We start from the raw sequence: 26,632 nt of genomic DNA on the forward strand, positions 1-26,632 counted from the left end.
GAGTGGCAGCAGGGTAATCCTCTGTAGTTAGAGACAGAGAGACCACCCTTCAATCTGGGAGGCTGGTTAGAAGCATCTGCCTTGGCACAAACTCTGGGGATGCTGGTGGGTAGGCGTGTGCACCCTTGAGCTCCCTATGGAGCTAAAAAAAAAAAAAAAAATCTATCATATTACATTGCACAAGGTGACACCAGCCCTTACAATGACAACACGACAGTATCAGTTCATGCTGAGCTGTGGGTGCTGGTGCTGTCCGAGGTGCTGAAACAAACTGTCACGTGTGTATTATCATTACACTACCTGATTATGTCATCGTTGTGCCCCAGGTAAAATTTCTGCTTGTGCTCCCGGGTGTTGTACACAACTCCCACACCGGCGACAAAATAGACTATTTCCTTAGCGGCGGTGTAGTACAGGTTGTTGCGGCACTGGTGTCCCCGGTATCCGTACACCCACTCCAGTCTCAGGTGGCAGTTGGGAGCAGTTCTGTCAGCCATGTCCGCACTTCCGTGTGTGTCTCTCTGTCGCTGTCACGTAGGTTTTCTGATATAGTGTCATTCACCAAAAAGGATTTATTTTAAGCCCGTGCGTCCCATTAGTTCCGCTGGATGTCCACCAGTCCAGGGAGAGCGTTGAAATTAGGCATTTTTGAGGGTCATGTAAATTTAGAGCCTTGCTTTCTGCTAAAATGAGAGCCCCCAGTCTCTGTTTGAGAAAACGGGTCTCTAAGCGGTCGTTTTCATTGTGAGAAGCTACTCGTACTTCTTCAGCCGCGGGCTTGCGGTCCTCTTCGACACAGGTCAAAGCTCCTGTCAAATCCTACAAAGATGGAGCTGCTCTGTTATTCCGCAAGCACCGCCCACAAAAGTGACGGATTAGCGCGTGGTCCAATCAGACTCTTTAACTCGTGCTCGAGGGGAAAAAAGCAGGAGAGGGCACTTCGTCATGGCTGGAAAAGTTATGCTAGGCTAATATTTCAAACTAGGTAACAGGATTTGAATGAAACACTGACTCCTTTAGTCTAATTGAGAATTTGAGACACACAAATTTGAAGGGATGGGGTCAAATTTAATATATTGACAGCACTGTATTACTATGATTGTTAGATATACGTTTAGATATATTTTTCTATTTATTTTTTAGTATCGCATTGCTTGTATTATTGCTTGTCTATTTACTTCATATAAACCTTTTAAATTTTATTTGCATGTAATGCACCGTGTATCTAGCAGGTGAAGACTGACTATATGTTTGTTCATATTGTTCAAAACAAAACGCATTCCACTGGAAAGATACTACTACTACTACTACTGCTACTACTACTACTACTACTACTACTACTACTACTACTACTACTAATAATAATAATAATAATGGTATTGAGAAGAAGAAGAAGAAGAAGAAGAAGAAGAAGAAGAAGATTTATACTTAAATTTCATATCCATCAAAGTGCAAGGTTTCTAAATCCTCCTAATGTTTTGAATTATCAATTACTGAATATGGAAGTTACATTGAGTCTGATTAGCTGTGTAGCCTACCATATGATCACGTATTACAAACTTTGCTTACGTTTTCATTTTTTTTACGTTATTAATTTTTCACTTGTATTTTTCGTGTATTTTATTTTTTATTGTTCTTTGACATTCAGGGCATCATTTATTTAACATAATAAGAGCACATATATAATTAATTAAGATGAAATGGATGTCTAATACTCTTATTATGATTATTATTATTCTCATTATTATATTTTATTTTAGTTTTCATTAAAGGAAATGACGACAGGGTTGCCCCGCCCACCGCGCCGTTGCCGAGCGACAGAGGAAGCTTTAGACTCGCCATCATCCCATCTTTGGTTAACAGCTAGTTAGCCGACTTTGATATCTATTTTGCCCTACCAAAGCCATGGAGGTGACAATGGACCCTTTGTTTCTGGCGTGGAGCTATTTCAGGAGGCGAAAGCTCCAACAGTGTTCAGACATCTGTACGAAAATATTACAAGACAACCCGTACGACCAGGTACTGTGGTGGAGTTAGCCGGGCTAGCCTAGAATGCTAGCGATTATCCATTAGGAAAGCCTGTTTGTTTGTTAGCGAAGCTAGCGGAAGCTGGTGTGCTGTATAATCCTGATTAGACGTGTCCCAGTAATTTAGTTTATCACGATTTAATTTAGCTGTTGTTGTGTTTGTCTATACGTCTTTGAATCAACATTTATTTAACTTCTGCTGGAACATAGTCCTGCTCTTTTTCACTTTTCCTTTTTGTTTTCCTGTGCACCCTGTCTTCCCTTAATTTTCTCCTTTTCACAACTGTCCACAACTTGTATCACTAACTCACTGCATGCTGTCTTAAGGACTGCTCCTTGCCTATCTCAGAGGTAATCATAACTGCAGACTGTTTCTCTCTGTCATCCTGTTTCCCCCTTTTTCATGTGGATACTTCAACATAAGTCTTGGCTTTAACATGTTTTCATTTATATCCGAGGCCATCTGCATGACTGAAGCATTGTGTGTGTCATAGGCTGCATGGAGCCTGAAAACCCGCGCTCTTACAGAGATGGTATATATAGATGAGGTTGAGGTCGACCAGGAGGGGATTGCTGAGATGATGCTGGATGAGAGCTCTATTGCTCAAGTTGCACGTGAGTTACCTATCAGAAAGAAAATTGATAATTCATACTAGTAGTAATTTTGGTGGTTAAATGTGTTTGATTGATTCTTCCAGGACCTGGAACATCTCTGAGGCTCCCTGGAACAAGTCAGGGCGGAGGTCCCACACCGGCTGTCAGGTACTGTCTGCTAGGCAACGCTGAAAGATTTTCCCATTGATGATAGTTTTAACAAAGTAAGAAATTCCTTATCTGAGTTTTCTTTTCTGAATTCAAGGCCTCTGACACAATCAGGGCGTCCTATAACAGGATTTGTGAGACCCAGCACGCAGTCAGGGCGTCCTGGGACAATGGAGCAAGCCATCAAGACCCCCCGCACTGCAAGCACTGCTCGTCCTGTCACCAGTGCTTCTGGCAGATTCATCCGCCTGGGAACAGTGAGTAAATTATGTCTGAAACTGTGTCAGTCTGCAGCGACTCAGAGGCTCCAAGTGAAAGTGAAAGATAGTTTTCTCACCAGAGCGCTTATATGAAACACAGAATCTGCCCAGTCATTCATCTTTCAAATTTCTTTTTAAAAATGTCTTTCTATTGGTTGATATTTGTGTTTCATCAATCTATGTTTACAGTACTTTCCCCCATTTCTTTAGATGTAATATATTGTTGAATGCAAAACTTTTGTTTATGAATTCACCTGTTTATTTTTTATTGTGCTGTATTTTGCCATATTGAATGTGAAGAAATCCTGAAACATGTAGCAAAACTTTTTGTTCTACTGTTTCTCCAGGCCTCTATGCTAACCAATCCGGATGGACCATTTATAAACCTGTCTCGACTGAATCTGGCCAAGTATTCCCAAAAGCCTAATTTATCCAGGGTGAGACTGAGACTGACTTGCAAAAATTAATCAGGATCATTGAGTTTTGTCACATGTCAATTAACCATAATTTCCTTTCCTTTTTTTCCTCAGACACTGTTTGAATTCATCTTCCATCATGAAAACGATGTGAAAAACGTAAGTGTTGCATAAATCAGTTAAAAAGCAAACAGGGTTGCATTCCATTATAGGATTGTTGACTATTATTTGTGCAACACAAACTTTATATTTCTTGTCCAGGCTTTAGATTTGGCTGCTCAAGCTACTGAACATGCTCAGTTCAAAGACTGGTGGTGGAAAGTTCAGCTGGGGAAATGCTATTACAGGTGAGTAACTCACTAACATGGACATTGCTTGAGGTCAGCATTTTCTGACATTTAATTAAGTTTTTACAATCTGTGTAATAATTCATGTCTCTGTCCTTTGCAGGCTCGGTTTATATCGAGAAGCAGAAAAACAGTTTAGATCAGCCCTCAACCACCAAGAGGTGGTGGATACATATCTCTACCTTGCAAAGGTAGTGATGGAGATATCACAGCATTATGTCACATAACCGACCTATTGCACAATGGAAAATAATCTTTCCACGTGCCAAATGTTTTCCCTTAGGTATATCAGCGCCTGGATCAACCAATAACAGCACTCAATCTTTTCAAGCAAGGCCTGGACCACTTTCCTGGTGAGGTCACCCTTCTAACAGGAATTGCTCGCATACATGAGGTACAGTATGTCACCAGCGTCCTTACTTTAGAGTCCACTTGGTCCACTCTGCAGATGCAACAAACCTTATGTACTGTCTAAATTGTGATATTGTCACAGGAGATGAACAACATTTCATCAGCCACAGAGTACTACAAAGACGTCCTGAAGCAGGACAATACTCACGTGGAGGCCATAGCCTGTATAGGCAGCAATCACTTCTACACTGATCAGCCCGAGATCGCCCTGCGCTTCTACAGGTCAGATAAGTGTTTATTTGTAATTAATGTGATGTGTTGTCACACTGTATGTCATGAGAGGTTATACCCCATCTGTGATTCAATAAGCTTCTCCTGTTGCTAGACGGCTCCTCCAGATGGGGGTGTATAACTGCCAACTGTACAACAACCTGGGCCTGTGCTGCTTCTACGCCCAGCAGTACGACATGACTCTGTCCTCCTTTGAGAGGGCTCTGGCCCTGGTGGCCAGTGACGAAGAGCAGGCTGATGTGTGGTACAACATAGGACATGTGGCTGTGGTGAGTTATCCAACCCCCAAAATATGTGTCCTGAGTTCATAATGTGTGCCTCCTCTCTGTTTGGGTTCCAGTTAAAATAAATGAAATACTGACTTTTAGCAAGTACAACTCACAAGCTCACAACATACAAGTAGAAGTTGGTCTTTGTTTACAGGGCATAGGGGACCTGACACTGGCCTACCAGTGTTTTAAACTGGCTTTGGCTTTTAATAACGACCACGCTGAGGCCTACAACAACCTGGCTGTGTTGGAGCTGCGCAAAGGTCGTGTCGAACAGGTGAAAACACATCTTTGATTCATATAGCTTGTCTTGCTTTTCTATTGGACCCAAGATGCAATACTCTATTTTCACTGGCCAGCTGTTATTGAGTATTGAGTCTGAGTATGTGTTCAAGCTGAGCATTGAGCACCTCCTCGGTGGGAGTCTGACTGCATTTTATACTGGAGTCTGTTTACTCTCTTCACTCTGATGTAGACTCATAAAAATAGCATTCATTTTTGTAAGAAATTGAAAATATTAAGCAATAAGAGGTTAATTTGGCCTAAATAAATTACTTGCATAAAAATAAATTATTTGTCTGCCAATATTGTCTGCTTAGAAAATTCTAGCCCTTGGCCAAATGTAATTGAAGACCTCTGCTCTAATATGATGTATCGCAGCCTGATAAACTTTTTTTTAAACTAAGTTAAGCTGCCACTGAGCTCATTAGATGGCAGAATTATGTCTTAGCTGTGTGATTTTGAGGATGCCCCTCGCCTGTTCCTCAGATGCAGCCCTACTCTCAATGAGAAAATGTAGCAGAAGAGTACTTTTCATAGAAATTTTGATGTAATATCATTCTGTCTACAATATTAATGGATGTCAAAACTTTGATCCAGTCTAAAGCCTTCCTGCAGACGGCTGCATCACTGGCGCCTCACATGTATGAGCCTCACTTCAATCTCTCCATTCTCTCTGAAAAGGTAATTTATTGCTATTTAATTAATGGGAACATTTAAACGGCGCAGTATTTAAAGAGGCTCCATGATGCTGTCAGTCAAAATTATGTTTTTTTCCTTGTCCAGATTGGAGACCTCCAGAGCAGCTACACTGCAGCCCAGAAGTCCGAGGACTCCTTTCCCGAGCACGTCGACACCCAACAGATTCTGAAGCAACTTCGGCAGCACTTCGCGGTGCTGTGAGCGTTCGACCGGCATGCACAGGGAGCAAAGGGTGGTTTGACTAAAGTAGTTGTCAGAGATCAGAGACACTGCAGGCTTCGAAACATGAAGTCAGTTAGTCAGACATGGAAAACAAGAACAGGACATTAGTTTTGGTTTGTGTTTATTTATCAGATGATATGTATCCACTAAACCAGTTTATTAGGTACGTTTATTAGCATAATTGAACAGTGTGTTGTTGTATCCAATTGGAGGTCATTCCATGTTTTTGCTTTTTCAGGCCTGCTCATGGCATGTCTGTTACATTTTTTGGCCAGGTAGTTCTTCACTTTTTGCACCATTCAAAGCAAATCCTCACAACAGGGGGGTGTGAAAAAGCCAACAGAACAGCCTTTTGGGAATTCCAAGAACCAACACGTGAAACTCCAGCGCTTAAGTTTTCTCCTACTGGTTATTATAGTCTATGTATGTAACGAATGTCTGTGACATTTCTAAAATCAACCTAACAACAACACTAACTTACACTTTAAGCTGTATGTATAGATTTGTATAGTAGTAATACATATGTACATAGTAAAGGTAAATGTTTAATTTATTGCAGTAAAATAATTAACTCACAGTTACGGTTCATTTCTTAAATCAGATGTATTTTTTGTATTTTAAACTTCCTTACCATTTTGTAGTCTCAACAAATACTGATGTGACAATAAACAGAACAATTCAGAGGATGTGTGAAAGTTTGCAAGGCAGCGTTAAATCTTCATTCAAACGATTAAACAAGAGCGTCATGTGATTTTAAGTAAAATCACATTAACTTGCAGACTTTGGTGGCATTTCGCAAATCCATTTCAGTTCATAATTACATGGAGCGTCGTTCCAGGACTTGAAGGGGTTGCCTCTGGGATACGCAGCTGCACAGTCCTCATTGCCCTGGTTGTTTGGCTCTCCATCATTCCAGTACCTGAAACGCATGAGAGCGTTGAGCCATAGTAACTATTTTGTCACTGTATGTTTAAACTGATTCTTAACTTCTTATTAACATTGGTATGTGAAACAGAATCTGTCCACAACTGTAAGTATGGGAAGGAACCATCACAATAATTCCTCCAATAATAGTATTTGACCCCACTGAGGCGTCTGTTGCTTTTTTCTGTATGTACAGGCACGTAAACGTTACCCCTCAGTCAGTCTTGTTCCGTCCTGCCACTTCCAAATCCCTTCCTCGTCCACATCTCTCAGCCCAATCCAGAAGCCGCTGTGGGCTATGGGTCTTGAAGTGTCTTGATAATGATTTATCAACTCACTGACTGCCAGCTGGCAACACCGGAAATGTACACACACAAACACACACAAGTATATTTGTTTTTTTGTGCTGTGTAAATGTGAAGCATTATAAAAGAGAATTCCAAGAAAAAGAAATGCAGATTTCTGTCCAGAAAAACCAGTGTGTTGACTGGATGTTGAGTCTTACGTGTTTCTCTCTGGAGTCTATCACTGCCAAGTCGGCTGCTTGTTTCATGCAGAACTGTCTGGCTTCCTGCCATGATCTGCGTGAAATAGCATCAGAGAAAGCGAAGTAGTAACACACTGAGTTCATGAAAGTCCATCCTGGTAAACAGTGTCTGCAGCCCTCCTCTGTTACCAAAGAAAATGGAAACACCACGTGTTGTTGGATGAGTCACAGTAATTATGTGTTTATACCTTGATAACAAACAATCAGTCACAAAGAAAATCTCTCACTGATCATCGGCATGTGGGATTTCAGCGCTGCTATTTCCATCTGAAGTTTGTCGGTCTGCTTTTCATAGTCTTTGCTTCTTTTCTTCTGGTGCTCGAGCTCCCACTTGGTGAGGCGCTGCTCACTGATCTCTTTTGCCAACTGTTTCTTGACTTCGTCCCTGCGCTGGATTGCAGTGTTGTAAGTAGCCTGCAGTTTGACCACCTCAGCGCTGATGTCCATTAATATACGGTGCCCATCAGTGAGTCTGTTATCTGTAAGAGATCAAGACGCACTGTTACTGAAGCGGTGTAGTCTCAGTTTAAACTTTAGTATCATAAACATCTGTTCACACCATTTACAGTACATGTAGAATTAATTACAGTACCGTACCATTCACATATTAACATTATTGGTGCACAGGCATTTATATAGACCTATTTTTAATTGTGTGCTTGTCATTTTTACAAGGTATCATACAGCATTACATGCAGACATTGATTATAGCAGCTTCAAAGTAGCTCTCAGGCTTTCAATATCTGCACCTCTTTTGTTGACTTTGCTTTTGTTACCTTAACTTGAACTCAACTTTCAACCCTTCAGTCAAAGGCTGAAACAACAGTTTGAACGATACAAACTGTGAATGTAATGTCAGCTCATAACCATCAAGCACCACAATATCTTCACAATATTTGTAAATGTAGGAGTGTTTTGTGGGTTCACAGTGACTTACAGTAGACTCCCAGGCCAATATCAACTGCTAGCAGAATGACAGCAAGCACTGCCAGGCTTACTGTGAGTATTTTGTGATGGTTCAGACTGGAACCAGACCTCACCATGGACATAGACACTACACAGACAAAGGACGGATCAATATCGGAGCCATAAACTGCACCACAACATAACAGTATAGTTTCATATTATCAGAATAACATACAGATGGTTGACAAAGCTAAAGGGAAAACTTAAATTAGTGGAGTTTCTGACACCCGACCAAGACACTTTATGCTGTTTTTCCTTTAATATCCTTGAATAACACTTAGCAAAACAAGGATATATGTGAAGAATGACATACAAATTAGCACAGTAATGCATTTCCAAGACTATTTTCCAGACCTTTTTTGAAGCTGGTGCCAGTATCAAAGAACAGATGATCCATAAACAGACTCATTCGTTCACTTCTGGTTTACCTTGTCGCTTCTCATGGTTTGAGTAGAGAGGGTGGTCATCTGCGTTCAAGTCATCTTGACTAGTCAGTTTGTTATATACGCCATCAAAAGTGCCACCTGGAATTTCTCTGTCCTCCATTTTGGCTGTTGAGATGAGAGCCGTCTGACGTGTTTGTCCAGGAGAGATTATTAGTCAGGACGTTGCCCTGTGTGTCGGGAAAGTGTGTATGTGTGTGTGTACCATTACAAACAGAAAATCAGGTTCATCTGTTAAATATTTACAGGGGGTGCAGGTAATTTGAAGAGCAGAGTCACCACAAATGAGTTCTAATGTATTCCAACAGTCAAGCTTTATTTATTTAGGTGTCACTTTTTATTTCGTTTAGACGGGCGTGATTTCCTCAAATCAGTACAATCCAGATGTTTTCTTCTATGTACAGCTGGACATATTGTTCTGCATGAGATTGATTTTTCAGTCATGTTTATAGATTTTCAGGGGAGGATTTTTACACCTTAAATAGCCATTTCCTCCTAAAACTGAAACTGCTGTATACTAGCACTGCACACAGGTGTCTGTTGTTATTCCACATATATCTGTCGCAGGTTTAAACCTTAAAATTAACCACATACATACAGTACATTGTCCATTTAATGCAATTTCTACTGGAGAGGTTCCATGTCTAGCTTGGCTCCCTCTCGCATATCCAGTTATATAGATGGTTGTTGCAGTTCCCATTGTACCACGTCTTCCTGGAATCAGCATAAAAGAAAAAAGCAGCACAGTTCCCACTCTGAGGTCCATCACTCTCAGGCTGTCCACTTCTCCAATACCTTGGATAAGAAGAGAATTTAGTTCCACCGTACATGTTTGTAAGGATGATATTGTCACAAAACTACAAAAATCAAGCTGATGCTTACATTGTTTCCACCTCAGTCACGTTGTTAACCCACACCCACGTTCCCTGCCTCAGCACATCAGTGAGGCCGATCCAGAATCCGTTCTGCCACCACGTGCTACTGCTGCTCTGCTTTGGAAAGTTGTCACTTATGAGTTGCTGTGGGAAAGCAAACACGGGAGGGTTAGGAGTGGATACCTTATTTGAAGTCTCTCATCATATACAGTATATACTGTATGAACAAATAGACTTTAAAGGCTTTTTTTTTTTTTTTTTCTAATTTAGCTTCTTATTTTGATCTATTTTCACCCATTTCACCCAATACATTTACAGCGAAACACCATCAAGATGTTTTCCTCCCATACTTGAGCAACATTAACTTCATGAGACTTTAAAACCAGGGGTGGAGTCTGAGAAAATAATTTAAAGGACATGTCCCATGAGGCAAGCACTATCTTGATTTCACACAGTGACACCCTTCCTCTTTTTGTTTTTGACCCACCTGCTCTTCCAGGTTGTTGATCACAAGCAGGTCGCCGCCTTGACTAATACAGTCTGCTCTGCTGTCCAACCAGTTCTTTTTGGAGTTGGACACATGACGAGAAGAAAAGTAATAGCACTTTGATTTAAGGAGAATCCATCCTTGTCGGCATCTGCCACAGTTTTCCTCTGTTGCATCGGGAGAAAAAGTAAAATATTTCTTGTCATAGGCTGTCCTGCTATTCCCTCGAGGGAGTAGGTTTGACCATTTTAATACGTACTGGACACCATAGACAGGTCGGATGTCTGTCTGCCTTACCAAAGGTAGTTTTATTGGTCTGCAGATTTGCCTTCACTGTGTGTAGCGTCTCAATCTGTGCCTGAAGGCCGTCAGTGAGGGTCTTCTGCTGATTCACTTGCAGCTTCAGCTGGGTGTGGCTGGCTTTCTCTCTCAACAGTGCTCCCTGGGCCTCCACTTTAGCTCTGATGATGCCGCTGTGGTTGCGGAGAAAGTTCATCTCAGCGATGAGGGGCGCAATTGCTGAATTAGAAACCTGAAGGCTGCTCTCTTGGGCTTTGGCACCTGAGGCATAAAAAGTCATAATAACAAAATGGCCAAACTGATGTGTATCATCTGGCCAGCGAAGGACTCTGTATCCCCCACAGGGATGGGTGCACATCCATATTTTAATACTGTGTTATGTCAGTTCAGCTATATGATTTAGATTCTACTGAAGAGGACATGAAGGTACATCAGACAGCTTACAGGTAATCAGTTGTTTTCTGTGAATGCTCATACTTACAGTAAATCCCAATGACAACAGCAGCTATCAGCAGTACAGCATTCAGCAGGCCCAGGCTCAGTGTAACCAGTCTGCGGTGTGGAAACGCAGGCCGACCTCTCGCTGCAAACAGACCTCAATTATGTTCCTCACAGTTAAAATCTCAGTATATTCCTTCTTCTTAATTCAGATCCTCAAAATAAAATTAGAAGCATTATCACAGTGGCTTTTTTACCTTCTGACAGGTCACAGAGAAATTGATGGATACGATTACAGGATTAAAATCATCACATTTCGAGTTTTAAAACCATAGAATATATTCAAAGATTATATTCAACAAAGTTTTACATACTTTTCAAGCCTCAGTTACTGAATTAACTTAAGTCACACACAGAGTTTGAGAGCGAAAAGAGTACAACGGTGGTGTAAAAGACGAGGGACATCGGTCAGAAACGGCAGATTTGATTTTAAAGTTAGTTGTACCTTGTCCGAATAATTGATGGCGGCGGCCCAAGTGCTCATCTGTGTTGAAATCTTGAGAAATCTTCTGGTCAAATGACATTTTCTCCTCAAGTTCTGACTGTGGCTGTGAGTTGGCCATTACACTGGTACAAATAGTGCCTATTGATTTGTTTGTCTCCTGCTTATACCAGTGATAAGGCGTGTGTGTGTGTGTGTGTGTGTGTGTGTGTGTGTGTGTGTGTGTGTGTGTGTGTGTTTGGACCCTGGTCTGGATACTGAGGCCTTTGTGTGTATGTGCGGTAAAATATAAATTTTCAGTACTTGTGTAGCTTAACCTCTGATTTTAGTGTTTTAAGTACAGAATGAAATCTGTATAAATGTCAGCAGAATTGTGGTCCAGCTCATTTTACAGTCATGTTAATATATATAAAACTGTTTTCAGAGTGCTTGTAAGTCTGTATGCACATTGCTGCAACGCTGTTAACTGTTAATGTTAACATTTCTCCATGTTGTCGGAAATAATGCTACATCAGCACATTCGTTGGGGCTGCTGAGTCGTAATCATCACAGAATTCAAACAGCTCAGATTGTTCTTCCTTCTGTCTTTCGAACATACTTCCCTTTTATTCTGTTGTTCTTTGCTGACTTCTGAGAAACTTCTCTTAAAGGGATAGTAAGACATTTGGGAAATACACTACAGCCAGCGTAGTTTATGTTAGCGTAGCTTAACATAAACACTGGAAACAGGGGGAATCGGCGAGGTTGGTAATAAATTCTGTCTACCAGCACCTCTAATGCTCATTAATTAACATGTTATAGCTTGTTTTAGATGGCACATGAAGAAATAGTCCAGCCCATAACCTCCATAAAACCACGACATGTTACACTTAGACAATACACAACAGTGGAGATATAATGTGTTAATTAGAGAGCTGTAGAGGGGCTCGTTGATTTTACCATCTGACGCAGCCAGGCTAGCTGTTTCCCCCTGTTTCCAGTCTTCATGCTAAGCTAAGCTAACCGGCTGCTTGCAGTAGCTTCATATAAGTTCCTTCACCTGTAAAGCTTGCAAGGTGTTTTCTAGATAAAGATACTGACTGAACGAACCGTCTCCATTGGACTTACATCAGTGCTGCTTTATAAAGTCTTAATTAACGGTTGGCCACTAAATCATTTTTTAACTCTTTACAGATCAGTAATAGGCTGTTCACATCCTTCAACATAGTTAACTTGGGAATTTTATCTTCTTACTCTCACAACTGCCGACTTGATGGCCCATTAAAAACATTAAAACTCTTTTGAAATGCATATGCTACATTATTACAGATTTATAAAGCATTCATTATCTATTATCAGTTAATGATGCCGTTTGTTTTAGCTCACAAAGCCTTAGCATATTTTAGAATGGTGACGGTACCAACAAATTATAGGTTGGGAGAGTTACAGAAAACAAACATGGAATTTGGGTAAGTCAGAAAATTTATCTTAATTGCGCTGCAGCAGAATGCTGAAAGATTTGTGCAGTAAGTAAAGAAGCAAACAGAGAGACCATTGTGCAGTTAAGTGGACAAAATCTCTATATTTTGCAGCCATCTTGTTCAACAACAACATTTCTGGTAACGTTATCATTTTAACAATATACATTTCAAATCCAGCAGGGATTTTCCTCTTATTTACAGACTTTTGAGCACTGACCTCAGGTGTGTTGGTAACACTTCAAGTCCCCCATTTTACATTCCAAGGAGTGTATAACATACAATATTGTGGCTGTAAGGAGCTTATTAATGTATCTGTCCACAACCATCACTCCTTCTGTGGATACTCAGCAGTGGATGCTGGAGTATAAACAGATGAAGAATGACAGGATAGTAAAACACAGCGGTAATAATACAAAACGCTATGTGTCCGCATAGGACAAGTGATGAATTAATACTGTGTCGTATCAAAGTACTGCACAGAGTACAAATACTTACAATTGTACATGTATAATAATAACAATGAAGTCATTCTTCTTTCTTCTACAACAACAATATAAAACATTTATTAAAAGTTTGTATACAGCTTACAGGTGCTGTGTAGGGACACTTTTCATTAATAAAATGTACCTTTAGACCTTTGTGTAATAGTAACAGGCTTCAAAGTCCAGATTCAGTAAAGATCTTTTTTTCATTGCAGAACATTTCAGAAGATGTCTACAAGTCTCTCAGGTGGAGTTAAGCTTGCAGGCAAATGCTGTGAATATACACCCTTAGCTCATAGACATTGGTGCTTTTTCACAAATCCATTTCATCGTGGCATCACAGCTGACATCATTCCAAGCCTTGAAGAAGTTTTCTCTGGGATAAACCCCAGCACAGTCCTCATTGTTGATGTCATTTGGTTCTCCGTCATTCCAGTACCTGGAGCAAAATGGTAGGTTACCCTGCATTATATTCTTATTCCATTTGCAGGAATGAAAACTGAAAAACAACATGTAACATAATTAACTCTTACCCCTCAACCAGTATTCTTCCATCCAACCACTTCCATGTCCCTTCCTCGTGGGAATCTTTCAGTCCAATCCAGAAACCCATATTGGATTTTGAGGTTAGAACATTTATCAATTGAGTTACAGTTGAGTTCTAACAGATAAGAAATATAAACAGAATTAAAACACACACAAACAAAAACCTTCATGAACAGTTCCAAAGAAATATGAGTTGAATGTTGATGATCTACCTCTTTGTCTTTGCTGTCAATGACTGCAAGGTCCCCTCCATACATCTGACAAAATTTTCTGGCTTTCTGCCATGATTTATATCCCATAATGTTTGAGAAAGGAAAGTAGTAACACAGAGAGTTTATCAAAAGCCATCCTGCCGGACAGTGTTTGCAGCCCTCCTCTGCAACCAAAGACAACGACAGTGAATAACACAAACATATAAAGAAGCATTATTATGATTTTAATAGTTTTATGATATGCATTGACAGTAAAACAGGTCTCACTAATCATCGGTAAGCGTTGTCTCAGAGCTGCAGTGTCCTTAGTCAGTCTATCAAACTGCACTTCATAGTCTTTCTGTCTCTTTGTCTGGTGTTCAGACTCCCAGTTAGTCTGTGTCTGACGGCTCTTCTCTCTGGCCATCTCCCTCTTGTAGCTGTCGATTGTTTCAAGTGCGGTCTTGTACGCATCGTGAAGTTTGGTCAGCTCATTGTTGATTTGTTCTGCGTCGTCGAGTGTGAGGTGGGTATCTTTGAGTTTGTTGTCTGTGAGTGTTGAGGACAAACAGTGTCACCGCAGCAATGTATTTTCATTTTTTCCCCCTGAAGTAATCTCCTTCCCACCCAGAACAGTTTCAGACTACCACTACCACAGTCCATCTAATCTACTTATAGTGGATCCTCTTATAGGATCCCTGCCCTGATCTAAACATCAGGCTGCAACATGTGAATAAAGAAACCACATGATTTGTAGAACTGTCGTCTGATCAACGAGCTAATCCACTGAAAGACTGCAGTGGTAGAAGCCCCCACAAATGTTAGAGTACAATAAAAAGCATTTACTTTGCAAAAAAGTCAATTATTTTGATGATGTAAGTCATTTCTCAAGCAAAAATTAAAACATTCCCTGCCCCCAGCTTGTCCTTGTGAAGATTTGCTAATTTTCTGCTGTTTTATAACATTATAAAAAGAATATGTGGGTATTGAACTGTTGGATGGGCAGAACAGGCGATCTGAAGATGTATCTTGAGGCAAATAGCAGTGATTAGTCAATTAGTCCATTGACAGAAAAATAATCAATAATTCCAATGAGCAACGTACACAGTAACATTGACTTACAGTGGACCCCCAGGCAGATATCAACTATGAGCAGAACAGCAGCGAGTCCTGCCAGACTCACTGCAGCCAGTCTGTAATGTCTCCCAAGCGTCATACTGTACGAGAACACTGGACATAGAGATAATGAGTCAATGTCATAAATTCCCACCATCCAGTCAGCTCTAACTCACACCAGGCAAATAAGTAAGTGCAATGTGTAAATAATAACTCTGAACTTACCTTGTGTCTTGCCTTGGTTAGTGTAGGGGTGAGGATGGTCCTCGTCGTGCAAGTCGTCTTCACTAATCAGTGTGTTAAATCTGTCGTCAAAATTACAACCTGACATGTCTCTGTTGTCCATTCTAACTGTCCCTCACTTGAGATGACACGCCGGAGATGTTTTGTAAGGACATCGCCTGCTGTTGACACTTGAAGCTCTTGTTGCTGAGCTCATCAATAATAAGCTCTTAATAATCCAGTTCCAGCTTACTGTTGTACATGAGAAAGCAGAAGTAAGCAGAGAGAAGTGAGAGGGTAGAAGTGAGAGATGAGGTAGATTTGTAATATCGAGGTTCAGCTGTTGCCACATTCACAGGATGCCACTGTACTTCTTGTGAAATTATTCCAGGATTTGTTCCAGAGAGGGAGAGTGGCTGCGGCGCTGCTTGCCACTAAACCCAAGCAAAGCCCGACCAATTCATAAAATAAGACAAATGACTATAGCCTATGACTGAAATCTGTGGTGAGTGATTGAAATCCATGAGCCGCCACCACCAGAGAGCAATTTAAGAGCTTATATCCATACATCATCCAGCCCTCACTTGGTTTAACCTTTGCTGTACTAGAAAGACTCTCACCACAATACATCACAAACCCCTTGATTTCTTGCCTTGGAATCAGAAGAAACCATCATGTAGGCTCATTAAAAATATACACCTCTGTGTATTGGTACAGTGCTTTAAGCTAAAGGTTAACATCAGCAGGCTAGTGTGTTCAGCGCTACTTTAATCTTAGTGTAAACTCTTAGCACACTAACATTTGTTACTGTTGGTAGTTCAGGTGCAGGTGATCATGAAAGTTGCTACAATGAAAACTGACTGTGTGTGCAGAATTTCATGACATCCAGCAGCTGCTGAGATAATTCAGTCTTGACCAAAGTGGTGGACCGACCAGCTGACTGACCATATTTTGGCACATTTGACACATTTTCATAAAGTGACAACCTTGAAAAAAATGCCTGTAATATGAATGATTGACAATAGTATCACACTGAGCTGCACGTTATTCTGCAGGAGTCTCTTTATGAGGACTTAGAATAACTGAAGGTGAAAAATGTCCAGAAACACGAGACCAATCTTTATTTTGTTTATTGTAAAGAGTTACAAACATGTGCTTGTGTTTGCTACAAGAGCAGTACGTCCTGATTCTAGCCTGATTTCTTTTCACATACCCAATGTCTCTCTCTATTTTGACAACTGGCATCAAAACGGGTCTTCCAAGGATTATTGGCACTATAAACTGCAACCCCGCAGTCTTCACCGTGGTGCCCGTAGTCATTTGGTTCTCCATCCATCCAGTACCTTTGGAAAATCAAAACATTCAAAAAAGTAGTCAGTAATAATCTAGAATTACTACAGCACTGAGACTGTAATAGTGCAGCTCTCACCCTTGTTCCACCTCGGTGACATTATTAATCCAGACCCAGGTCCCCTCCGTCCCTGTGTCAGTGAGACCAATCCAGAATCCGTTGTCCCAGACGTTGTGGACACCTCTTAAATTTTCAATGCTGCCACTCACAAATTTCTGTGCACACACACAATGAAATGGACATTTTTAGGGGTCTCAAATGAAAACTTAAAATACAGAAATATTTATTTCAATATTATTACTGACCTATTCTGAACCCACCTGCTCCTCCTGGTTATCGATCACAATCAGGTCGGCCCCACGACTAATACAGTCTGCTCTGCTATCTGGCCAGTTCTTCGCCACATTAGAGGAGTCAGTGTAAGAGAAATAATAGCAGGAGGAGTTGTGAAGAATCCATGTGGGGAGGCATCTGCCACAGGTCCCCTCTAGGAGAAATAAGAGATTCCTTGTCACTTGAGGTGTTTTTCAGTATGTTAAGTGAACTGATTTGATCAAAACTATAGCGCAGCTTTGTCTCACCCAGTGCAGAGACATTGGACTGAAGCTTTGCTTTCTCTGCTTGCAGTGCCACAATCTGCCTCCAGTAATTTTCATTGATGGTCTTCTGCAGCTCAATTTCCACTTTTAGTTGCGTGTGGTTTTTGCGCACTCTGTCTAACGCGTTCTTGGCCTCCTCTTCGGCTTCCATCACTCCGCTGTGATTGCTACGGAGATAGTCGAGCTCAGTGATGAGCTGTGTTGTGGCTGAGTGTGAAACATGGGCGGAGCCCTCTCTGACTTTGGCACCTGAAGAAGAGAAAACACATTGTCGCAAAGACAGCGACAACTGTGTCAAAACCGTGTGAAGTAATGAAGCAAAAGACATATTTTCATTGTAGTGAGCAGTGAAGATGTACTTGTAATGCATGACTTTTTTCAAAAAAAAAGAGTTTCGTGTATCTTCGCTCTTTACATATGAAAAGTTTAACAAATGTTTCCACATCGTTTTCTTGTTCTGCAATGAATGTACCTTCAAACTTTTTCTAAAGCATGTTGAAATACATGCATATTATACTGCAGACTTTTTTGGAGTGAAAAAGTGTTCATTCAGCTATCTGATGAAAGTGAAGTTCCACAGAAAAGGGGAAATGAAACCCTTTTGTCCAATGTCATACTCACAGTTAATCCCAAGAGCGACAGCAGCTATCAGCAAAACAACGTTCAGCAGACCCAGACTCAGTAAAACCAGTCGGTCAGATCCACTTCTACCTGTCAATGATGTAATTCATGAAGATGTCAAGAGTACGACAGGTGATTCACTGTGATAAATAAGGCTTTAAAGCTACAGTCATTGAGGCTCGTTAGTAAGGCCTGACCTTATGAATGATCTTAAGCAACACTTTCAGTAACACCTGAATAATGGCAGCATTAAATTACTTCAAATCACAGGTTCGTTTGCTGAGAGAAGTTGTACCTTGTCCAAATATTTCATAGCGAACGTGTCCATCATTGTTGAAGAAAACTTGAGACAACTTTGATGTAAATGATATTCTCTGCCAATCAGCCATCCTTCTCCGTGCACTCTCCATTGCAGCGCCGCAGCTCTGATGTCTCTGCTTCCTGATTTTATATCTGTGAAGAGGATACTGATGTGTGTGAAAGTGAGTCCACCCCAAAGTGATGACACATCATGTTCAGGGCATTACAGATATTTTTCAAGAGAGTCAAGTGTTGCATGGAGGACACAGGGGAACAAAGGGTTACATCAATGGAGGGCTGTGTGTGTGTGTGTGTGTGTGTGTGTGTGTGTGTGTGTGTGTGTGTGTGTGTGTGTGCATCCTACTTCTTCAGAACTGTGAGGGTGTGTCACAGGGCGTGGCTACCTTGTGACTGACAGGTCGCTACCAAGATGTGTCCTTGGGTTCTCCGTCAGATCCAATCAAGATAGAGTCGTAGCAATGTGGATCCTCCCCGGCTCCACCCGTTTGAAGAAATATGGTCCCCTCTGGCTCCAAAAATCCAAGATGGTGACTTTCATCATGCCAATCTCCATAAACCAAGGGGTGATGTCTCAGTGGGTTTACACGTTAGTATGCTAACATTTGCTACTAGCAAATTTCTGCTGAAAAAGTGTGTGAAAATGAATGTTTTTATCAGGAGAAAAATGTGAAAGAAAATATTTAAAAAGTTGATTTCTGCATGGATTTCCACTGCACAACTGGACAGGAAGGTCCATCAGTGAGTATAATAAAGGAAATGCACACACATAAATATTTCAAGACATGTTTCTATATAATTGTCGTGTTGTGCATTGAACGTGCATTTAAACTTTTTCTAAAGCATGTTGGGATAATTGTAAATTTCGGTACGCCCTTGTTGAGTTTTTTGTGAAAAAATGTCAATTCTGCTTTCTGATGAAAGTGAAATTCCAAAGAAGAGGGAAACAAAACCTTTGGTCAATACTACTGCTTTCTTCTAGTTACTGAGCAGCAAATCATCCCACTACATACACACTGATTTGGACGTCGTGGTGAAGATATTGACTTTAAAGCTTCATTGAGGCTTGGTTGTACGTTTAGCATATTTTTCAAATTTATGTCTTCAGCTTGACAATGATAAAAATCAATGGATTAAAATCACAGGGTCGGGAAAAGGAAAAAGAAATATGGAGGACAAAAAGTAAGAACATCGCCTCATGCTTCGTTAAGAGCATTAAGTGAAAAGCAGCTCTCAGTCTTGTCACATTTTATCAGCTGGAGAGACATCTGGACTCCGACTCGGCCACTCCAGGAAATTAACATCATTTTATCTCAGTTGTGAAACGTTGGCTCTATGTTTGAGGTCTTGCGATCATATTCCGTTCATGTTCATGTTACGCAACCCTTCCCATGCGTCCTGCAGGGAAGCTGTGAACCCAAATGTAGACACTGGAAACGTTTGTTTTTTGCTGTACTTGCAAAGATGTCTTCATTTCAACATGAACATAATGTTCTCTTTGCCTTTCTCACAAAGCAAGTTTTTGAGGACAACCTGTTCCTTACCTTAAACTACTATGAGGGATATTCCTCTAAAATCTTACTCACTTAATACTGATCAGTACTATCAGTAGCAGGATTATTTGGAATGCTCCTTTGTCTTTATTATGTATGTATATGTATCTAAGCTAAAATCACTCACCGCGCTGTCACTGCCATAGACATGCAGTTTCCCCTTTGTCCCCTCTGTCCCTTGTCTGTCTCTCCCCTGTCTGTCCTGTGCACGTGTTAAACTGCAGGGTGAGGCTGGCAGGTCTGGTCCAGCCTTCTCTTCTCCTGAGCACACTTGACTTCAATTGTTCAATCAAGACCCACCTGCTGCCAAAGTACATCAGTACTGGCCTTCCATCCAGTATTTGTCAAATCCTCTGCTCACCTAAGTGGTGATGTTGTGATCGACCAAGAACCTTTGTGCTATTTTTTGCCAGTCTGTCTACCTCCCCGACTTGTTCTCTGTGCTCAGGCTCTTGCCTCATGCTGTGCCTTGTCTGTCTGCCTCGTGAGTTCCTGGATCTGGATTCCCTCTCAGACCTGTTCTCTCTGGCCTGCTCGTCTGCTCTTGTGATTGGACCTTAACATTATTGGAAAGATCATTAAACTTCTGAACAGTGGACAGGGTCTGTATTCTTGTCAAAACAGAACATTTACAATTCCAGTTAGGCTGCTCATCTTGCCAATATAGCAATATAATCAGTATAAAAAACTTCACAATAAAAAAAAAAAAAGTCCAAGTGGGGGTGAAATTTCAATTCATGTATTGGATTGGACTCACAGTTCCTCCAGTGTCCCATGCTCCTCACCCTGTGCTCCTGATTTGTTGGGCTCCCTTTGTATCTTGTACCTAGATTAGATTTCAAGAATTACCTTTACTACAGATGTAATAATTGCTGCCATAGTTTAAACAGTGAGAAGTAGGGGCCACTGAGAGTTCTGGTTTCAATAGAAATCATTAGAAAGTATCTTGTTGTGTGTAATTACCTTAAAACTAATGTTTGAATTCTAATCTTATAGTAATAGTGGTAGCTGCAGTAGTGCGCCTGCAGTGACTGCATCATGACAAACACAATTACCTGAGCAACACAAAGCAATTGATACTGCAATAGATATTAGATGCATAGTTATAAATGCTGAGTTTTATCGATATTGCTTCTTTGTGTCTTCACTCAGTTATATGGTTATTTTCTGAGAGTGTCGTAAGCTGGTGTTTCTGCCAAACTACACTCATTGTCACAGTCTGTCTCCGTCTTCCTCCTGTTCAGCCACATTTCTGTTTTCCCAGGCCCTTCTCTGGTATTTTCCACTTACTCACCAGACGACCTCTGACTTTCTCTCCTTTCCCTATGACCAGTGCTCCACCAAACCACACACGCTCTCTCTTCCCTCATCTGCTCTGCAGTTACCCAGGCTTCTTCAACTGCAACTGGTTCACTTCCTTTGTTCCTTTGCCAGTTCCATGCACTTCTGTGACATCAGGCTGAAACAGGACCTGCCTGATGCCACCGTTTGACCTTTAGATTACCTTTAAATCTGATCTGACACAGTTTAAATATTATCCATCTATATCTGCATCATCTGTATTATTATATTAAATTTCTATCATTATAAATGATACACAAATACACATACACACAGATACACAAATTCTGATGTAATCAAATCTGTTTTTACTATTTCATTTGTGTAAAGTGTGACATTGGCCATATGTGCAGTTGTTTTCGTTGTTTCTTAAAAATGCTAATGTTCAATCAAGCTTTCATTTTCAGGCTGGGGACGGGTCTTTGACTGGTTCATCGGCCTGTGCCTCACTGATCCGCCTGTGTCTTATGTACCATTGTCAGGCTCCTGCGCAACTTGAGCTTTAATTGCTTTGCCACCTGTGATTAGAGATAAGAAGTTGCTTTCAATTGTAATGTATTTTACTGTAAAAAAAAACAAAACATGCTTTGTGAAAAAGGTGTCTCAATAACAACAGCAGAACAGTGTTCACAGACCTAAACACAGGACAGCCAGCGGATACAGAGGAAGACTTCTGGACCCAACTCTGACTATGTACACAGACCCTGAACAAACACACTCTTTGATGTGAACTGAAGCTGAACAGCAGATAATAATGCGGCATTACAACCGTCACAAGGACAGTTTGAATAACACAAGCCTACCTTTGTTTCCTGTATCATGGTGTGATGATTAGCCATCTGTGCTGTTGTCATGATTTGAAATCATGTGTGGATAACCCTCTGGTCTTCAGGTTTTTACTCAGAAATCCCCTCTAGTATGTCACTGGTGGTGGCTGTTCTGTCAGTAGTACTTTAAGTTTTTTAACTCTCTTATATTAAGCCTTTAAGCCATCTCTGTCACCATCCCTTCTGAGTCAGTTTCCTGCTATCTCTAAACTCCACCAGCTCATTCTTGTCTTCATCCAATCACAAATGGCACACATCTGTGGTCAAATCTATTCCTTCTGTTCACAATAAATTTAATCTTATTTAAAATTTTCTTCTTTCATTCATATTGTAGCCCTAAGTCTCTCCTAATTAAACCAGTATATCGAGATTGGAAAGGCTTATTTATAGACTTCATTTAATTAGGACAAACAAAACAATTAACAAAGCCAAATTCACAAAGTGTGGGGAAAAGATTTAACCACACAGAAATAAGTTATGTGCACCCCCTGCTGCCCACACAGCTAACTGTTGCTTTGAAAGTTATTCTTCAAGCTCTACTCTTCAGTTTTCACTATACAACATCTGCAGAATTAGCATAATGTTAGACTAAAGTAGTACAGTCACAAAAGAACACATTGAGGAACTTGTTTTTACATACACTGTATGTCAAGTTTGCATCATAGTAAGAGTCTACAGACCTCCCTGAGGTTGTTTTAGGCACAACACTGCTTTAAGCAAAATGCAGATGTTGGCATAAGAACAGACATTGAATGAAAACGCTAACATGGGCATAATGGCTACCATGTTCACCATCTTAGCTTAGCAGGCTAACATTTGGTAATTAGCACCAAATGCAGAGTACAGCACAGGATGAGGGGAAAATCATTAGTTTTGCAGCTATTGCACGAATGATTGCATAAAATTTCAGGACTTCAGGTCTGCTGCTACTAAACAACTTCAAAACAATTAGAACCAAGCAGCACCAAAAGAGGGTATGTGCTAAAAGAAAATCCTCATTAGTAGGAAGAAAAACATCCATTGTACTGAAGTATCAATTAATCAAAAGCATCACTGTGTTATTCAAGAGTATTACTGCTAAAACACACATAACCACTGTGAGATTAATAACGGCCTTAATGAGGTTTCTAAACTTATCCGGAGATACCAGAGTGCTGAGCAGGATCTGTTCCATGAAGATGGAGCATATCTAAAAGAAGGCTTTCCACTAGCGGCACTGTTGGAACATGGAGCTAAAGCATGACTGCAGAACATTTTTGGTAAAAAAAAAACAATAAAATCCTGTTATGGAAAATAATTGGGTCTTCTCCTCTCATGGAACTTCTTTGAGGAGACTCAAACTCAGGCTGCATATGGACCACCATGCTCTCCACAGCTAGTTGGGTTCCATTTCACATAACCATTCCTTCTTCTCCTGGCAGTTTGCATCAAACCACGTTGCCCTGGGGTTTTTAATGTTTATCAGTGCGGCACAGTCTTCACCCAGTACTCCACTGTTGTTGGGCTCCCCTGGTATCCAGTACCTGAAGTAAGGCCCAAGTTATTCTTTCAAATCTCTCTATATAACTTTTTTTATACTTATACTTTTGTTCACTTTAATCCACCAAAAGTAATTTAATCACATACACTTGAAATCAGTTTAATTTAACTCAGCCCATGATTAGATATCTAATTTCACAGTTATTCAGAGAATTATTGACATGGTTCACTCTTGGTTATAAAGCTTACATGAACCTGTCTGGTAGTAACAGTCGTGAGTAATTGGCATTTTGGGAATTACACTTATTTGCTTTTTACGCTGAGAGTAAATGAGAAGGTCGGTACTGCCACTGAAAGTCTGGCTTTCCACAAAATTTTAAACAAATCTTCTAGCCAGCACATCTAAAGGTCAGTAATAAACACTTCATATGAAGTTTGTTAATCCAGACACCAATGTTAAAGCACAAATCGTGGTTTAAAGAGTTATTCAGTTATTATTCAGCTGGGCACAGTGCCAGATCCAGGATAGCTGTTTGCCCTACTTCTGGTCTTTATACTAATTGCCTGCTGGCTCCAGTTACACATTAACCATGAGACATGAGAGTGGTATCAATCTTCTCATCTATCTCTCAACAGGAAAGAGAATAAGCATATTAACCGAAATATCAAATGACTCTTCTAACACAGCAACACTGCAAAGTAAGTCTTAGAGCTCTTACCCTCCATCCTGCAGAGTCACATTATTTAACCACACCCAGTGGCCCTCTGTCTGAATGTCCGTAAGGCCAATCCAGACACCCCCTGGCCTACTCCACCACTGTCGAATGTTTGGATCCAGTTTTGGTAGGTACTCGAAAAGATTTAGCTAGGTAAACAGAGGTTAAACAACATCAAAGTGCTACTTAAAGGTATACCTTTACTGTATTTATCACCATTGACGGCCTCGCTCGCAACTGATGACATCCTGAGGAGAGCATGTCTGAAAAAAAATGTAGCTTTCACATGACAAACATATATTCATAGCAGACCATTTAACGTCAGGAGCGTGGATGTTGTGGCTGCAATCTATTGAAGTGAGCTCCTGGTATTGTACATACTGCCTCACTGGGACTTACAGTATATGACATTGTTGACAGCTATTTGCTTAATCATTTAATCGCTGCAGCTCTATACATATCTGTATAACAACCCTCTGAACCTCCATGCTCAGGGCATGTGCATCTTTGTGGCTGCTGGTAGAACAACAGATACAAAAACTACAGGACCCTCTCATTAAACATCATTCTATCGAGCCACTAGTTGTCAAAAACTCCACCCAGGGTACCTTTAAAATCTCACTAGTCAATATTTTTAAGTACAAACTGACCCGTCTTGCTAGCCTCACTCATGAAGAGGAACAGATAGCAGATACATCTTTCCTAACTACAGTGACAATGAGGAAACTTCTGCAGCTCCATAAACATAAAGCTGTGCAAACGGCGGCTGAACTTCCTCATCAGCTTCATTCCCACCAACCATTGAGGATTTAACTGGATTTTGCAGCTTTTGTCATGCTGATACTTTGCAGAGACTTTTCAAAAAATTACTTCAATCACCAAGAAAAACTCTACCCACTCTTTGGCCTGTTGCTTTCCACCTACAGCATACTGGACTCACCTGCTCCTCCCAGGTATCTATGACACTCAGACCAGCCCCACGGCTGATGCAGTCTTCCTTGCTGTCTGCCCAGTTCTTCACCAGACTGGATGCTGATTTAGAATGGAAGTAGCACGACGTATTGAATAAAAACCATCCGGGCAGACATCGTTCACAGCTTTCTTCTGTTAAAGAAGAAAACGAGTTAAAGCCACAACCAGAGGGAAAAGCTTGCTTCCAGATTGCATTCAAAAAACAAACACCTCTCACGCATATGAGATGAATCAGACTGCAGCATTGCTTTCTCCAGATGAAGTGCCTCAAGCTGCCTCTGAAAGCCGTCACAGAGGGTCTTGTTCTGCTCTAAGTGCAGCTTCATTTGCTGATGGCCCCTGAGTTCTTTCTGTAAAGCTTGTTGGGCCTCTTCTTGAGCTTTGATTGCTTCAGTCTCCATTATCTGAAGTTGCTTCACCTCTGTGATGAGTGCTTGTGCCGCTATTTGTTCAGGAGCAGGTACCTCACTGACGTTGCCACCTGCGTTTAGTACAAATGAGAGGGCCACTTTAAATCTTTTAGGTGATACTCAGGCTTTATGGAGTTAGCAATTGATTTGTCTAAGCTCGTCCAATATGTCCATAGCTTACTTCATGAAGTGTTTAATACAGTGTACTCCAAACTGACTTTAAACAAGTGAAGCAGAGATACAACACCTTCCTTGGATCAGCTGTACTCACAGTAAATCCCAAGAACAACAGCAGTTAACACCAGAGCAGTGTTTAGCAGTCCTAAACCCCCGATAACCACTGGATACAGAGGAAGACTTCTGGACCCAACTCTGACTGTGTGCACAGATCCTGAACAAACACACTCTTTGATGTGAGCTGATAATAATGCAGCATGTATATATATATTAAATCATTACAAGGGCAGTTTAAAGAACACAAGCCTACCTTTGTTTCGTGTATTATGGTGTAATGATTTTCCATCTGTGCCATTGAAATGATTTGAAAACATGTCTGGATAATCCTCTGGCCTTCGGGTTTTTAGTCAGAACTCCCCCCCAGCATGTCACTTTTATCTGTGGGGCTCTGTCAATATTACAAAACTGTGTGTGCGCAGGTATCTGACTGCTTGCTTGCCCCTCTCTCTCTCTCTTATGAGAAATTGTCTCCTGAAAGTCTTAATTTTTTTCGCTGTTATTGAAATTATGTTAGAAATCAGTAAGCCGGATATCTTTATGACACTGTTTGATTTTGATATGTTTGTATCAGTGTGATACCTTGGTAGCCTCATTTGCCAGGTATTTAAAGTGGTAGCTAAGGCAAAAACACACATTTCTGTCTGGTTTTCTAATCCATCAACAGTTTTCAAATCAATGTAAGATTCATACCTGGCCTGCACCGAATCAGTCCTGAAAATATGGTATGAAATTAAAATTCTGACATAAATAAATAAATTTTGATACACAAGACGTTAAAAGCTT

At 40.7% G+C, this 26,632-nt stretch overlaps 6 protein-coding genes across 7 annotated transcripts in view; 1 reads left to right on the forward strand and 5 right to left on the reverse strand.

The window, feature by feature from the left end:
• eml5 (EMAP like 5) overlaps positions 1–848 on the reverse strand; it is a 36,208-nt gene extending 35,360 nt beyond the window's left edge. The window contains exon 1 of the mRNA XM_076748441.1: positions 301–848. Coding sequence (XP_076604556.1) covers positions 301–497 — 197 coding nt within the window. The 5' untranslated portion in view covers positions 498–848. The remainder of the gene's footprint in view (positions 1–300) is intronic.
• Positions 849–1,809: 961 nt separating this feature from the next.
• ttc8 (tetratricopeptide repeat domain 8) lies at positions 1,810–7,033 on the forward strand. 2 transcript variants are annotated; one of them, XM_076749593.1, is made up of 15 exons: positions 1,823–2,019; positions 2,355–2,378; positions 2,522–2,642; positions 2,726–2,789; positions 2,887–3,046; positions 3,397–3,486; positions 3,580–3,624; positions 3,727–3,812; positions 3,916–4,003; positions 4,096–4,206; positions 4,306–4,445; positions 4,549–4,723; positions 4,878–5,000; positions 5,603–5,686; positions 5,789–7,033. In XM_076749593.1, exons 1-15 carry the CDS (start codon positions 1,906–1,908, stop codon positions 5,903–5,905), a joined length of 1,542 nt encoding a protein of 513 aa, XP_076605708.1. In that variant the 5' UTR covers positions 1,823–1,905; the 3' UTR covers positions 5,906–7,033. The 2 variants fall into 2 exon arrangements, with proteins under 2 accessions (XP_076605709.1, XP_076605708.1); XM_076749594.1 differs by lacking the exon at positions 2,355–2,378 and having other exon boundaries at positions 1,810–2,019.
• LOC143332254 (uncharacterized) lies at positions 6,695–8,909 on the reverse strand. The gene is made up of 6 exons (XM_076749595.1): positions 8,792–8,909; positions 8,335–8,451; positions 7,625–7,876; positions 7,356–7,519; positions 7,062–7,198; positions 6,695–6,845 (listed from the first exon to the last, which is right to left on the reverse strand). Exons 1-6 carry the CDS (start codon positions 8,907–8,909, stop codon positions 6,695–6,697), a joined length of 939 nt encoding a protein of 312 aa, XP_076605710.1.
• Positions 8,910–12,982: 4,073 nt separating this feature from the next.
• Positions 12,983–15,606, reverse strand: LOC143331954 (uncharacterized). Its single transcript, XM_076749127.1, has 6 exons — positions 15,429–15,606; positions 15,210–15,317; positions 14,376–14,636; positions 14,109–14,272; positions 13,884–14,011; positions 12,983–13,789 (listed from the first exon to the last, which is right to left on the reverse strand). The coding sequence occupies exons 1-6, from the start codon at positions 15,547–15,549 to the stop codon at positions 13,639–13,641; spliced, it is 933 nt and encodes a 310-aa protein (XP_076605242.1). The 5' UTR covers positions 15,550–15,606; the 3' UTR covers positions 12,983–13,638.
• Positions 15,607–16,539: 933 nt separating this feature from the next.
• LOC143332028 (uncharacterized) lies at positions 16,540–18,473 on the reverse strand. Its single transcript, XM_076749250.1, has 6 exons — positions 18,292–18,473; positions 17,997–18,086; positions 17,358–17,624; positions 17,097–17,263; positions 16,855–16,991; positions 16,540–16,768 (listed from the first exon to the last, which is right to left on the reverse strand). The coding sequence occupies exons 1-6, from the start codon at positions 18,404–18,406 to the stop codon at positions 16,615–16,617; spliced, it is 930 nt and encodes a 309-aa protein (XP_076605365.1). The 5' UTR covers positions 18,407–18,473; the 3' UTR covers positions 16,540–16,614.
• A 3,449-nt stretch (positions 18,474–21,922) lies between these two features.
• LOC143331817 (C-type lectin domain family 6 member A-like) lies at positions 21,923–26,560 on the reverse strand. Its single transcript, XM_076748996.1, has 6 exons — positions 26,100–26,560; positions 25,884–26,003; positions 25,420–25,683; positions 25,171–25,334; positions 24,234–24,379; positions 21,923–23,558 (listed from the first exon to the last, which is right to left on the reverse strand). The coding sequence occupies exons 1-6, from the start codon at positions 26,161–26,163 to the stop codon at positions 23,411–23,413; spliced, it is 906 nt and encodes a 301-aa protein (XP_076605111.1). The 5' UTR covers positions 26,164–26,560; the 3' UTR covers positions 21,923–23,410.
• Between the last annotated feature and the right edge of the window lie 72 nt (positions 26,561–26,632).

Source organism: Chaetodon auriga, chromosome 14 (assembly GCF_051107435.1).
Source record: "Chaetodon auriga isolate fChaAug3 chromosome 14, fChaAug3.hap1, whole genome shotgun sequence".
In the NCBI taxonomy this organism is placed as follows: domain Eukaryota; kingdom Metazoa; phylum Chordata; class Actinopteri; order Chaetodontiformes; family Chaetodontidae; genus Chaetodon; species Chaetodon auriga.

What these genes read in the sequence shown, in the direction of transcription:
- LOC143332254 (XM_076749595.1), bottom strand. Translation starts at nt 8,909, where the DNA reads ATGGAGGACAGAGAAATTCCAGGTGGCACTTTTGATGGCGTATATAAC. An exon ending in TATTGGCCTGGGAGTCTACT is followed by an intron (nt 7,877 to 8,334) that starts GTAAGTCACTGT and finishes GATCTCTTACAG; the next exon opens with ATAACAGACTCACTGATGGG. An exon ending in ATCCCACATGCCGATGATCA is followed by an intron (nt 7,520 to 7,624) that starts GTGAGAGATTTT and finishes CTTTGGTAACAG; the next exon opens with AGGAGGGCTGCAGACACTGT.
- LOC143332028 (XM_076749250.1), bottom strand. Translation starts at nt 18,406, where the DNA reads ATGGAGAGTGCACGGAGAAGGATGGCTGATTGGCAGAGAATATCATTT. An exon ending in TGTCGCTCTTGGGATTAACT is followed by an intron (nt 17,625 to 17,996) that starts GTGAGTATGACA and finishes TCTCTTCTTCAG; the next exon opens with GTGCCAAAGTCAGAGAGGGC. An exon ending in GTCCAATGTCTCTGCACTGG is followed by an intron (nt 17,264 to 17,357) that starts GTGAGACAAAGC and finishes TATTTCTCCTAG; the next exon opens with AGGGGACCTGTGGCAGATGC.
- LOC143331817 (XM_076748996.1), bottom strand. Translation starts at nt 26,163, where the DNA reads ATGTTTTCAAATCATTTCAATGGCACAGATGGAAAATCATTACACCAT. An exon ending in GTCTGATTCATCTCATATGC is followed by an intron (nt 25,335 to 25,419) that starts GTGAGAGGTGTT and finishes CTTCTTTAACAG; the next exon opens with AAGAAAGCTGTGAACGATGT. An exon ending in GTGACTCTGCAGGATGGAGG is followed by an intron (nt 23,559 to 24,233) that starts GTAAGAGCTCTA and finishes GCCTTACTTCAG; the next exon opens with GTACTGGATACCAGGGGAGC.
- ttc8 (XM_076749593.1), top strand. Translation starts at nt 1,906, where the DNA reads ATGGAGGTGACAATGGACCCTTTGTTTCTGGCGTGGAGCTATTTCAGG. An exon ending in GCTCCTTGCCTATCTCAGAG is followed by an intron (nt 2,379 to 2,521) that starts GTAATCATAACT and finishes TGTGTGTCATAG; the next exon opens with GCTGCATGGAGCCTGAAAAC. An exon ending in GGTCCCACACCGGCTGTCAG is followed by an intron (nt 2,790 to 2,886) that starts GTACTGTCTGCT and finishes TCTGAATTCAAG; the next exon opens with GCCTCTGACACAATCAGGGC.
- LOC143331954 (XM_076749127.1), bottom strand. Translation starts at nt 15,549, where the DNA reads ATGGACAACAGAGACATGTCAGGTTGTAATTTTGACGACAGATTTAAC. An exon ending in TTGACAGCAAAGACAAAGAG is followed by an intron (nt 14,012 to 14,108) that starts GTAGATCATCAA and finishes CTTATCTGTTAG; the next exon opens with AACTCAACTGTAACTCAATT. An exon ending in GGAAGAATACTGGTTGAGGG is followed by an intron (nt 13,790 to 13,883) that starts GTAAGAGTTAAT and finishes ATTTTGCTCCAG; the next exon opens with GTACTGGAATGACGGAGAAC.